Genomic DNA, 13208 nt, shown 5'->3' with positions numbered 1-13208 from the left:
AGAGACATTTGGGGTGGAGGGAACAACCAGGTGCTTTCCGTTCTGTGCCCACTGCAAACATGGCGAAAACCTGTCCATGGTGCCCACTGCACCCTGCTGTCCCCAAGGACCCGTTCCCCCAGCTGGAGAGAGACAGCGGGGATGATGCCCCGGGCAGGGATCGGGGGGTGATGCCCGCAGTCCCGGCAGGAACGGGGGGATGCTCGGGGATCCTCGCGGCGGGCGGCAGCGCGGGGCCGGCGGCGGGCGGAGCCCCCGGGGGTGGCGGATGGCGGCGCCGCCCCCGGCGCGGACACCGGGGCGGGGCGGGCGGGAGCGCCCGGTGCCGCCGGCGGCGCGGGGGGCGCGGGGCTCCGTCCCCGCCCGAGCGCGGCGCCGCTGCCGGAGGATGAGCTGCGGCCGGCCCAAGGACATGGAAGGTACCGGGCGCGGGCGGGGGGGCTCAGGTGCGCGGCGGGACGCGCTTCCCTCAGCCGCGAACGCGGCGGGCACGGACCTGGCGGTCCGCTCCATCCCAGGGGCCGCCTTCCATCTCCCCTCGATGTTCTCCCCTCCATCCTGGGGTTCTGTCCATCCTCCATCCCCCGGTGCTGCTCCCTCCATGCCGGGGGTCTGTTCTTTATCCCTCCCCCGGTGCTGCCCCCTCCATTCCGGGGGTCTGCCTGCCCTCCATCCCCAGTGCTCTCCTCTCCATCCCGGGAGTCAGTCCCTCCTCATTCCCCTTTACCGCCCCATTCCGGGGAGAGTCTGTCCCCGTGCCCTACCCTTGGTATTGTGGTGTACCAATGAAATAGGCTGGAAAATTTGGCTACAGCAAAGGGATGCAGGTGTGAGGACAGGGCAGGCAGGCCTGGGGTTGCTGGAGCAGGGCAGGACCCCCAGGAAGAGCATGTCAAGGTGGAAGGGGGCTCGCTGCAGACAGGGGTGTCCGTGCCTGTGGGCTCCCACACCTGCCAGGAGAACCTGCCCAGAGCCACCCGGAGTCCTGCCCACTGCCCTCACTCCACACTCTCACACTGTCCATCCCTACAGAAGTCCTCTATCAAGGGGTGCTCAGGGACCTCCTGGCAGTACCCCTGGGAATCTCAGGAGCACAGATATCCCAAAGGCATGAACATTCCCCCCAAACACTGTGCCCACTCCTTCAGCACGTGCCCAGGGCACGCACTGTGCTGCACAGAGAGGACAGAAAGGACATCTGCCTTTTGTTCCCTTCCTCCTCTGTCCTCGGGAGGCACCAGCAGTGGGAAGCCACCAGCATGAGCTCTGGCTGGGGCTCCCATCTCATCTCTGCAAGCCGAGAATCCAGAGGGAAGGGCTGGGGTGACACACGCCACACCCAGGGCCTGAGCCAAGGGAATCTGGAGAGGCTGGAGGGGGTGTCAGTCTTCTCTGAGTCTGGTTCCATCTTCCTCAGATCTTAGGGAATAGCTCAGGACAGGACCTGGTCCATCCTATAGGCACAGTTTCAAAGATGGGATGTGTGGGGATCCCAGAGAGCATCACTGGAATGATCATCCCTGGAGGCTCCACTGGCTCCTGCACCAGGGTGAAGTCACATGGAAGGGACAGAGGGGACCAGGGCAATGGCAATGCCAGCTGAGCTCATGGCTCAGCAGATACCACTAAAAGCAGGATGAGTTCTTCACAAAGCTGCTCCCTCAGTTGAGCAAATTCCCTAGGTCCTCAGAGAGTTCAAGGAGTCCTCAGACACTTCTGCTCCCATCCACCCTTCACCTGCCTGCAGGAACACAAGAAAGGTGACCAGCTCCCCAAATTCACCTCCAATTATAGGTAAATCCCTCGTTTTATTTGGTGCTAAACGTCTCTTTCCCTCCCAAATGCGCTGTGAGGACCCACCCTTAAGGGTCCTCACACACGGGCAGCCAGGCAAGCCAACAAAGTGATTTCATTCCTCGTGGAGCTTGTCTCAAGCTTCTCCCATTAATCCCGGGAAGCCTGGCTGCCCCCACCGTAGCTGCCTGCAGACATGGCCCCATCTGGAGGGGGACAGCCACACGCTCGGAATGACACGCTCGGGATGACACGGGGATGCTCCTGAGGCCGTGATGAGAAGTGGTGGCAGAGGACAGAACAGGAGTCTTTGCCTGTCCAGGCTCCCCTGTGCCCCTGCCTGCTCCTCCTGCAGCTTGGCTGACTGCCACCGTGTTCCCTGGGCAGGTCGCGGTCACCTGCGAGCAGGAAGTATCGCGGAAAGTCCCCTGGCAGCCGGTTTGCTGGTAATGATCAGCCCGGGGCAACTCGGCACCCACACGGAAATGCTTTTGCCGGGGAATGCTGCCACATCCTGCCCCGAGGTGCCCAGCCCCGGGAGGTTTCCCGTCCCTCTCCTCACCAGCAGCTGCTGCTCTGAGCCTCTCCAGCGCTCACGTTTCACCAGCCATAAAACTGTCTGGAGAGGGAATGGGAGCGGGAGCCGTGCCTGGGGAGGAAGCCGTGGCTGTCCCTGTCCCACCGCTGCTGGTCTCCCTGCGGTGACCCGGACCTGGCCTCCCCCTCCTGCGTGGCTGGAGAGATGCCCAAAATGGATCAAAGAGCCATGGAAACAAGCCGGCAGCGATGCCCCTGCGGCGAGCAGGCAGTGGGATGTCACTCACGGGTACAGGCAGAGGGGCACAGGGACCCGAGACCAGCTGGCAGGGACTTGGAATAGTGGGATCACAGTGGCTGTTTGGGGAGCTGAGCTGAGCTCTCCCCACTCCAGCTCGGGCTCAGCCAGCCTGGACGTTCCTGCATTCCCAGCACAGCCTCTGCTCTGTGTGAACCCCACTTCTGCCGGGACCCCAACCCGACCATGGCCATGAGAGCTCTGCCGGGAGCAGGTGCAGCCCGCACGGCGCCCTGCTGCCCCTTCCTGTACAGGTTGTTCCTCACCCCGCTCCTTCTTCGCTTTCCCCCTGCACCCGACCGCCCTAAACCAGCGGTGCCCCGGTGCTGCCACACTCGTGCCACGGCTCGCTCGGGCCCTTTGATGCCCGCTGGGTGCAGTGTCCCCTGCAGCAGCCCCCCAGGCTTCCTGCCCACCCCAGTGCCAGCTGGCCCTGCCGCGGGATTAGGCGGGAGCACGAGAGGAAAGCGCCCAGCATCTCCCCGGATCAAACGCCCACGGGGCAGCAGGGAGGGGGTGTCATTGTCATTCACCCCCCTGCCCATGTGAGAGCGGCTCGGGGCAGCCCGGAGCTGGGATGAGCCTGCAGCCGGCGCTCAGAGGCAGTGGGAGGGAGGCGCTCGGGGGAATCAGTCAGGTGTGGACGAGGTATGAGGGGAGGCAGGGATGGAGCCGCACTCGTGACAGCGGTGCCGAGCGCTCACGCGCATCCCTCCTCCCGCCGAGATGCAGCAGGGCCGGCCATCCCTCTGCTGCGTCTCCACCATCCGCAGCTCGCAGGGACCACCCGAGCCAGGTGAGGGGTCTTCAGGGCATGGCCGGGGGGCTGTGGGGCCGGCGGGCCTGGGGGGAGGTTCTGCATGCGCGTTCCTGGCCGGAGGGCACAGCCTCCGGCTTAGCGGAGATGGGCGGAGGGGATGGAGGGCGGCTGGTTGCTCCTGGGGATGCTCCGGGTACTCCCTGGGCAGGGCACGGAAAGGAGAGCCCGTGTTGGATGTCACCCCCATGTCCCTGTGTGGAGCTAGCCCAGGGCTGTCCTGACACGGGGCTCCTCTGTCCCCAACCTTCCCTTGATCCACAATGTTCCCACACGCCCTGCTCACCCTCCCTTCTGTCCCATGTCGGGTGCTGCCAGGTGATTGGAAAGTTGGGATGCAAGGGCTGGGCTGGGGAAGCTGAGACTGTGGAGGAGCTGCTGGAGCCAGGGCCTCTGGGCTGCAGGGCAGCCACTGTCTGCTCCAATGGACAGCCATGCCCCCAAAGCTCCCGGAGCTGCCATTCTTCCCAGCTCATTTTTCCTTTCCACTTTCACTCTTTCCCATCTGCTCCCACTCCTGGTGTTGCCTCCAGCAGAGTTTGCTGCAGGAGCAGAGATGTCCTGCTGCTGGAGGCAGCTGCTCCCTAGCTCCCTATGGATATGGGTCCTGCTGGTGGCCAGATCCCCCTTCCCTCTACTCTCTGTAACAAGTCCTGGGGAAGCCCTGGCACAGCTGGAGGACACAACTCTGGCTGCAACCCCTCCAGACCTGCCAGGTTTATATCTGCCACAGCACCAAGTGGGATGGGCAGGTTCCAGCTCGGAGGTATCCCAGCACAGCTGCAGTGCTCAGGGTGACAGGGACAGGACAGTGGCACCTCAGACATCCTTGGCTGGAGAAAGCACAGCCTGCTCTGGTCCTCACCTGACAGGCCCAGGCTGTCTGAGACTGTTGGAAATCACCCAGGACAGGTGCAGAGACCACCCCTACCAGTCCTGCCTCTGCTCCCCACTGAGCCTCTCCATGGATCTGCCTCCACGTTGTTTTCTCTAAAATCACTTCCCCAGCCATCATACAGGTTCCCTGCCTCAGGTTCCCCATGGCAATGCTTCCTGCTGGGTGTGTTTTAGAAACAACACTGTGTGATGTTGTCTGGGTATAGTGGGACAACCCTTTTTTGCTCTATGTTGACTTTTTTTGGCCAGTTGTTCTCCTATTGCATAAAGGTGTACTTGAGTGGTTTCTTTGAAACCTCTTCCCCCTTAAAATGCACTAATTAGGAAAATGAGCTGCATCAGGATTTCTCCAGCCCTCCTGCTCTCCCAGGGTGGTTTGTCCTGGAAGTGGGTCTCCTTTGGGTGCTGTTCTGCTCTTGGAGGGGTGTTCTGCTCTTGGAGGTGGTTCATGACTTGCCTGACTCCCCGTGGTGGGAGCAGGTGAGCTGGGGGATGCTCCAGTCTTTGCTTCTGCAGATCAGAGCTGCTTATGTCAAGCTGTCTGGCTTTTATCTGGAGCAGACAGGGCGTGAGCCCCTAATACCCACTCACCCTCCTCCTGTGGCAGCTGGGTCCCTTCAGCCCCCCTCAAAGGGAAGCTTTGCAACCTCATTGTAACCCCAACACCCCCAGCTTGTTAAAACACAAGGAATTGGACTTTGATGACCTTTGTGGGTCTCTTCCAACTCGGGATATCCTATGATTCTATGAATAAGGGACAAAAAGTGCTTGTTGTGGATAAATATCTCTGTGGTCACCATTGAAGGGCTGGTGTGTGTATGGCCCTGGAGTGGACTGTAGCTGTCCCCAGGAACCCATGGTCTGTGCTGGGGGACCAGCCTGCATTCCCTTCTCCACCAGGCTGCCTAGGGAGGGTTTCTCTGCTCCCCTTCCCTTGGTGGTGGCAGTTTGCTGTCAGCTTGGACCATGGGAAGCAGCTGCCCTGGGCCTCCTCCCGGTCCCTGTCCCAGCAGGGTGTCAGTGACAAGCAGGAGGTTCTCACCACGTGTCGGGGATCAGCTGCAGGTCCCGCGTCTGCTCGGCTGGTGGGTGTCAAAACAAACGTCGCTCCTGAGGGGTTTGTGTGGGCAAACATCTCATCGGGTGCCTGCTGGATCCCAGCGCCAGCTGGCGGTTCCTGGGCTGGTGGATTTTCTTCTTGGCAATGGGGAAGGAAGGCAGGAACGGGGAGTTTTTGGAGAGAGGGGCCCACGGCCTGAGTTCAGCAGGTTCCGTGGGGTAGAAAAGGCACTTCTGGGTGCCCCGGCATGGGGTGGATGGGCACCATGGCCGTCTCTCACCCCCCTTCCCTCTGCAGCCGCCGCTGCCGCCTCTGCTCACTTCAGCTTCTGCCGCAGCCTCCTGGAGCACACGGTGTCGGCCGAGAACCTCAGCTACCGCCTGCAGCGCGCCGCGGGCAGCAGCCTCACCTGGCACGACGGCCGCAGCCAGCGCCCCGACGGCGGCCGCACCGTCAAACTCCTGCGGCAGCCGGGCACCGACGGCTCGCAGGTACCCCACACCCCCCAGGCACGCCCAGGGGAGCACAGTGTCTGCCAGATCCCCTCCTTCCCTGCAGGATCAGGCCTTCAGATCTTGTTTTGCTGGAAGTTCTCGTGATTTCTGGGCGTTTAGTTACAGTGACATATGTAAACAACATCATGTGTTTCCATCAGGCCTCGTGCTGTGCTGGGGTGAGCTCTCTGTGTCACCTCCCCTCCGTGCATCACCTGCCCTCCCACCTGCAGCTGGGACTTAATACCATTTTACATTAAGTATGCCATGACCAAATTCCTTATAATGCCTTCAAATTGCTGAGAGCTTGTGTGTGTCTCTTAGCCAGGTTTGGTATTGTGGGGACTGTGAGCCAAAGGTTTCCATCCATTCACTGCTGCACAGACACAGGAAGAAATATTAGCCCTGCAGGTGGCTCCTGGTGCTTCCCAGCTCCTCCTTAACACCCTGGGAGTCGGGTTCAGAGTGGCACATCCAGACAGTGAATGCTGGAAAGAAAAGAGGGAAAATCCAACTGCCTGGCTTCCAGCTGCCAGCATGGAGATGCTTTTGTATCACAGGGCCTCCTGTCTGGTTTGGCTTCAGAAGGGAGCAGAGACCCCGTGGGGATGGGTATGGTCGTGATGCTCGCAGGAGCAGCAGGTCCAGGGGAGACAATGTCCCATGTGCTGGTGGCACTGTCCCATCACCTCCAGGTGGCTCCTGCATGGGGACACGCCAGCCACCATCCAGCTGCCAGCTGTGGCTTATCATGGTTCTCCCTCCTCCACCTCTATGTGCTGCCCAGAAGGATTTAGTGAAAGGTTCTTAATTTGCCATAAGCAAAGAAAAATGCCAGAGCGAAGGGAGGTGATGCAAGTTGCTCCTTGCAGTGCCCGGGGATGGCTCCCACCCCCCGGCTCCCCCAGCCACCTCCTGCCTTCCTGCCAGAGCAGCCTCCCAGCCTTCCTGCCTGCTCTCCTCCACACCGGCGCTCTATATTCACGGCTGAGAGTTTATCAGAGAGACAGCGAGGCTCAGCCGGCTGGAAAACAAACCCATGATCCCTTTACACCTCCCCTACCCCTCCGGGGAGCGCAGGGCTCACTTGGGGATCCTCCATGGGGAGGGGGAATGCACACCGAGCAGGCAGCGTGGGGTTTGGGGATGCTGGGACGGTCCCCGGTGCAGGGCTGTGTCTGATGAGTGATGTGCGTGCAGCCGTGTGCGTGCCCAGGGAAATTGCCAGTTGTTTGCCACCTCTTCCCCCGTGCCTCGGAGGGTTAGTTGGATAATAGCTGTGGGAAGCCCGCGGTAAGCTCCCGGGAAGCTGGTTGTTATTCCCCCCAGCCCCTCCGCTTCTCATCATCACTCGTTAGTGAATCCAGAGCAAATCGCCGCCTCCTCCTCCTCCTCCTCCTCCCCCCCACGGCACACTCTCCGGCGCGCTCAGCCAAGTGTGAAGGAGCTGCGCAGCCGGCGTGGGCTGGGGCTGCTCCCGCAGGCAGGCGACTCCTGGGATGCGTCTGGTGGAGCCGGGCAGCTGCCGGGGTGTCCCCCAAAGGTGAGGGTTTGGTTCAGAAACTGAGTCCTGTGCATTGCCTATTGGATTTTCCATCTGTTTTGGAGTCGGACTCCTTGCTTATTATTGTGCAGCCTCCCAACTTCGCCTTCTTCCCTCTTGCTTGGATGTTCCCAACGAGCTCTGCTTGAGGAGCAGTTCTGTTCCAAGCTCAAAGGCTCTCCTGGGCACAGGCAGCAGCCCCACCAGGTTGGCCATGCTCCGTGGCAATGCCTGGCATGGGGCAGGGAGCCCATCCCAGCCCAGCTGCCCTCCACTGCCTCCTCTGCAGCATCTCTCAGGAATGTGTCGTCAGTTTCAGTGACTGAGGGATGTCTGGAGTCCCTCTTACACTAATTATCCTGCTCCTCTATTAGACATGCTTAATTAGCCAGCGTTCACAGGCAGAGGTCAATGTTGGCACACCGTGGGCCGCACGCTGCCGACCTTTCCTGTGCCTGTGTGTCGTGCACCAGCTGCTATTCCTACCCTGTCCCCACCGTGCCTGGGCCATGGGTGAGCCCTGGTAGTCCAGTCCCCCTGTGCTTTGGGAAGCAGGGGTGCCTTTTCACCCTAGTTTGCTGTGATCCAGCCCAGGACAGTCCCAGCAGGTTGGGCACAAGGGGATGCTTAGGAGCAGTGATGTTTGCTGGTGCTGCTCAAGGATGAAGTCTCAGCATCACCAGCAGTGGAGAGCTCACCAATCCCTCCTGGGTGCTAAAAACAGGGAAAGGGAGATTCCTGCATCTTCCAGCCCTATTTCCCAGCCAGCCTGGAAGATTCCCTAGGAGAAGCAAGCTTGCTCCTTGTGCAGCCACAGCCCAAGATGAGTGACTTGCTCTGTATGAGATAAGTCCAGGCTGCAACAACCTTGTGAGGCCAAAGTAGCTGTGATGGGGGAGAGAAAATGGAGCTGCCAAGTGGCTCAGGGTGAGACTGGGTGGCTCAGAGTGAGACTGGCCAGTGCAGCAGACAGCTGGAGGCAGGGACGGTGGGGTGGAAGGATGCTGTCAGAGAAGCCCCCTCTCCCTGTGGGCACAGCTCGGCACTGTGCATGGCATAGCTCAGCAGGTGGTGGAGGTGGCCAGGGCACACTGGAGTGCTGGGGACTGTGACTCTGCTTTAGCCTGGCTGTCTCTGAGCATAGCAGCACCCCAGGAAGAGCTGTAGGATTCAGAGGTGGCCTTGGACACGTGCAAGGCTGCAGGACCTTGTTGTGACTTGTCATCTCAGGGTTGAAGGGGGTTGAGAGGGAGAGAAAGAGAGAGTCCTTCCTTCTCCAGGGCACCAGCTGGCTCCTGGCTGCTTTCCTGGGGACTGCTGGTGGGGATGAGTTTGCACCAGCACCAGCATCTGGTGGGGATGGCTTTGCACCAGGATCTCACTGGCTTCATCCCCACCGAGAGCTTCCAGCAAATGCCCATCTCTGCCTGGTGAGATGGGGGTCCTGAGGACCCCAGGACATCTCCTGAGCCTGTGCAATAGTCTGCTGGGCTGGGAGATGCATAGGGGAGGGGAGTTGGGTCTCTTGTCCGCAGCAGGAGAGCTGGGAAGTTTAAAATGTCTATATATGGCAGCACAACAAACTCGACCTCCCATCCCCACTCTCCCTTCCTCCCTTACTGGTTCCTCTGATTTCAGGGTGAGCCCAGAGATGCCAGAGAGACAAAGTCTGCCAGTGTCACCACAATCCTATGCTGCCAACCAGCATCTCCCCCATCCCCATGGACTGATTTCTGTTTTCCTCCTCCCAGGGTTGAATCCCACTAAGGCTCTCTCCTCCCACTCCCCTCAGGTCCGTGGCTGTGACCACTATGGCATCTACCACACCAGCCCCACGCTGGGCAGCCTGGTCAAGCCAGTGGTGCTGTGGACCCAGCAGGATGTGTGCAAATGGCTGAAGAAGCACTGCCCACACAACTATCTCATCTACGTCGAGGCGTTCTCCCACCACGCCATCACAGGTACAGAGTGTCCTCTGGACCATTTGCCATTAGCACATGCTCCTGGGAAAGGCTGTTTGGACATCGGTGGTTCAGAAGATAGACATAGCCCCCATTTCTGTCCCCTCTCCCCATGAGATGCAGCCAGGGTGAGAGCAGAGGACACAGCAACACTGGCTCAGGCTGGGCAGGAGGCATCTGCCACCAGGGTGAGCTCCAGGACAGGCTGGAGTTTCTTTAAAAATATTAAATTGGTTTATAAGACAGGGAAGAGTCTTCTCATCACCTAGCTTAATATAATAGTAGTATTTTTTAAGTTTTTTAAATAATGAAAATTTTTGCAGAAGAGAAGAATCTCTGCCCAGTTGGAGTCCAAGTTTCAAAGGTCTTTGTCCAGGTCCAAATCCAGCTCCCAATCAAGTCCTTCAAGCATACTCACCTCTAGGATCTGCTCCCTCCCCTTTGCTCCCTGGGGACAGTGGCTTTGCCCTGTGTGTAAGAGCATCATTCCAGCCCAACTTCAATATGTGCAAGGCCAGACTGAGCTCTGCCAGGGCCAGGGGATGGTGGCAGGGAAGTGAGGGCAGGAGCTGCCTGGGGGGGTTGCAAAACCCTAATGCAAAAGCTCAGCCAGCCCTTGCTCAGGCAACAAAGGCAGCATTAGTGAGTGTATGCTATAAAGCAAGGACAAAAGCTGGTTTAAAATCCCTCCTGTAATAGCCCCAGACTGGAGGGAAGTGGCTCAGCGGGGACTGGAGCACTAATGCATTGTGATGGGAACCCCCAGTCATTGCCCCGGGACGAGCAGCCTGCGTGGGGACCCTGTGCTCAGAAAACATCTCCTCATCTGGGAGGTGGAGCAGAGAATTAAAAGTTGCTGCCTGCGGGGATGGTTCACAGGGTTGTGCTGCTGACACCTGGCAGAGGCTGGGGACATGAGTTGCCACTCGGCCCTGTCTGAAAGGGACATCACAAACCAGAATGGTTTGGTTTGGAAGGGACCTGAAAGCTCATCTCATTCCACACCCTTGCCTTGGGCAGGGACACCTTCTGCTAGACCAGGCTTCTCTAAGCTTTGTCCAGCCTGGTCTTGGACACTTCCAGGGGTGGGGCAGCCACATATTCTCTGGGTAATCTGTGCCAGGACCTCACCACCCTCACAGAAATGAATTTCTTCCCAACATCCAGTTTAACCCTATCCTCTGCCAGTCCTTCCCCCTCATCCTGTCCCTCCACGCACTATTCCAGGCAGTGAGAGAGCACTCCCTCCTCATTCCTCCATGCTGATGGGTTCCCCTTTGTGCTGCCCTTTCCTGGGGTCATCCCTTCACCCTTTGGGCTGGTGGGGCACCGAGCCATTCCGTGTTTGCAGGCCGGGCGCTGCTGCGGCTGAACGGGGAGAAGCTGCAGCGCATGGGGATCGCGCTGGAGGCGCAGCGCCAGGAGGTCCTGCAGCAGGTCCTGCAGCTCCAGGTGCGCGAGGAGGTGCGGAACCTGCAGCTGCTCAGCCAAGGTAGGGCCAACAGGGCAGCCCGGGGCTGGGCTGTGGCACCAAGGACGGGTTATGGGGCCATTCAGGGAGCACAGGAGGGACCTGTGATGCACAGGGCCAGGCTGCCACAAGCAGCCCAAAATCCGTCAGTGGCCTTCTGCACGGAAGGGAAGAGATTCTCTGGGGCTGGTAGTGGGTGAGCTGAGATGTGCCACCCTGCAGGCTGTTTATTCCTTCCTCTCCCACCTTGTTCCAGGTTCTTTTGGAAATGTCTCCTAGCTGATCCGTCTGTTTGGCAGATTGCACCAACACTGTGAACCGAGCTCCGCTGGGATGGGCTGTGCATCGCCGATATGAGACCTGAGCCACACACTTGGAATAAGAAGAGACAGCTTCCCAGACACTCCAGGGCTCCTCTCCTGCTTCTTCCTTCTCTTTCTTTTAAAGGAATACATTCCTGTGTGGGGATGGAAGGTTTCTTCCAGCAGACATGGCTCTTGGCTGGAGGAAAATCAGCAAACCAGCTGCTGGGACGGATGATGAACTTCCATCCACCTGAGCCTGATGGTTCACAGGGAAAGAGATGGAAAAAAGGAGACAGCAAAAGGCAGGGCTCAGCACTGTGGAGAAAGGGAATGCAGTGATTCCAGGGACAGCTCGGAGCCATGTGCAGGACACTGAAGCATTATGCACTTGGGCAACATCCCAACACCCAGAAACTCGTGTCCATGCCTCGGAGCTTATTTAGGGAGCTTTGGTTTCCTCATCAGACTGGGCTGCCTTCCAGCGTCCTGGGAGGTGACGTTATCGGTAGCAAATAAGATGATACAACCAGCCAAAAAATTCAAAGCGGGGCCAAGACCCCAGCACCCAGCTCCACTTGGTGAGTTAAAAAGGGAGCTGAATCATCAGAGCTGGAAAATCTGCAAGTAAAAGCAGGTTGGATGCACCAGGAGGGTGCCATGGCCCGGAGGAAGCCGTGCCAAGAGCTCATCCTTCATCCGCAGGCAGAGGGGGAGCCCGTGCAGGGGCTGGGGGCAGCAGGCAGGGGTGCTGCTGGGTGGCTGTGGGTTCTGCCCAGGGTGGGGCTGGGAGAACCCTGGGTGCCAGGTCCTCCCCTGCTCCCATGCCTGGTCCTGCTCTGTTCCATGATCCCACCAGCTCATCCAGGCATTGGCAGGTTCCTGTCCTGACCTCCTACCCGAGGGTTGGCGATGGTGCCACAAAAGCCAGACACCTTCCTGATGACCTTCACCATCATTACAGTGAAAGTGTTTGCTGTTAGGTCCCCATCTCCCAAACTCTCCCATATAGAGCTACAAGACTGCCCTTGTGGGCAGATAAGGAAAATCCACGTGTAAATCAGGATTTTTGGCCAGGGTGGATGCTGTCACCTCCCCACATTCCACCTCAAGTGATGAGGGTAGGGCTGCAGGTCATCGGGGTCCAAAACCAGCAGCACCCAAACCCCCTGGGGCACTGGGATGTGGAGGTAGGTCACGGTGCTCCCTGGCTGGGCATCTCCTACCTGCTTCTCTGCTGGTAATAAATTAGAGACTGTTATTTTAACTCACTGCTCCTCTGACTCTTCCCACACCTGAACCTGCCCTGTGAGTTTGGTCCCTCCAGTCCTTCCTGGGGATTCCCAGGAGATGTCTACAGCCCTTAATCCCTCCATGCTAGCCTGAACATCTTCCCTCTCTGCCTGTGAGTTGGGGGTCTGTGACCCTCAGCTTTCTCTGCAGGGAAGCAGCTCCAGGGCTTTGCTGTGTGTAGCCCCGGGTACCCCAGAACACAGGAATTAGAATTTCCTCCTCATTCCATACTGACCTTTTCTAATATGCAGCAAAATTTGCTCTTCTCACCTCACCAGAGACTGGTGAGGAGCAACGGAGCCGGGAGAATTTATTAAGTTTAAAAGAAAGGAAAAAGAAGCCAGGAAAAAGCCCCTTTTGCCCACGGTGGGGTTTGTTTCGGTCCTGGTGGGGCAGTGGGAGCTGTGGGGAGGCACGGGGAGCTGCGGGGTGATGAGGGGGCCAGAAGCCCAAGGAGCAGATCACGGCTGCAGGTGTGTGCACATCGTTAGAGGGAGACGCTGAGCTTCTCTCCAGAGCTCGGGAGCTGCACGGGGAGAAATGCCTTCTCCAGGCTACAGCGGGGCTCATGCAGTAAGCTGGTGGAGATCTGGCTTGGAATGCAGCTGGGGTGCACAGAACAGTGCTGGGGCTGCCCCGGACCCTCTGGAAAAGGCAGGGTTTCCCCCAGATGCTGCTCCAAAGCCTGGCTGCCCCTTGCTGTGCTCCTGAGGATGCTCTGGCTCTCCAGCTCCTCAGCAT

The 13208-nt window shown here is 59.0% G+C and overlaps 1 protein-coding gene across 2 annotated transcripts; it reads left to right on the top strand.

Moving 5' to 3' along the window:
• Positions 1 to 332: 332 nt before the first annotated feature.
• Positions 333 to 12441, top strand: SAMD10 (sterile alpha motif domain containing 10). 2 transcript variants are annotated; one of them, XM_059862776.1, is made up of 5 exons: positions 333 to 419; positions 5701 to 5894; positions 9233 to 9401; positions 10753 to 10893; positions 11172 to 12441. In XM_059862776.1, the coding sequence occupies exons 1-5, from the start codon at positions 389 to 391 to the stop codon at positions 11234 to 11236; spliced, it is 600 nt and encodes a 199-aa protein (XP_059718759.1). In that variant the 5' UTR covers positions 333 to 388; the 3' UTR covers positions 11237 to 12441. The 2 variants fall into 2 exon arrangements, with proteins under 2 accessions (XP_059718759.1, XP_059718760.1); XM_059862777.1 differs by having other exon boundaries at positions 11129 to 12441.
• The last annotated feature ends 767 nt before the right edge of the window (positions 12442 to 13208 follow it).

Source organism: Haemorhous mexicanus, chromosome 18 (genome assembly GCF_027477595.1).
Source record: "Haemorhous mexicanus isolate bHaeMex1 chromosome 18, bHaeMex1.pri, whole genome shotgun sequence".
Classification (NCBI taxonomy): Eukaryota; Metazoa; Chordata; class Aves; order Passeriformes; family Fringillidae; genus Haemorhous; species Haemorhous mexicanus.
Note: the sequence above shows the minus strand (reverse complement) of the source record. Positions and strands in the feature narration are given on the sequence as shown.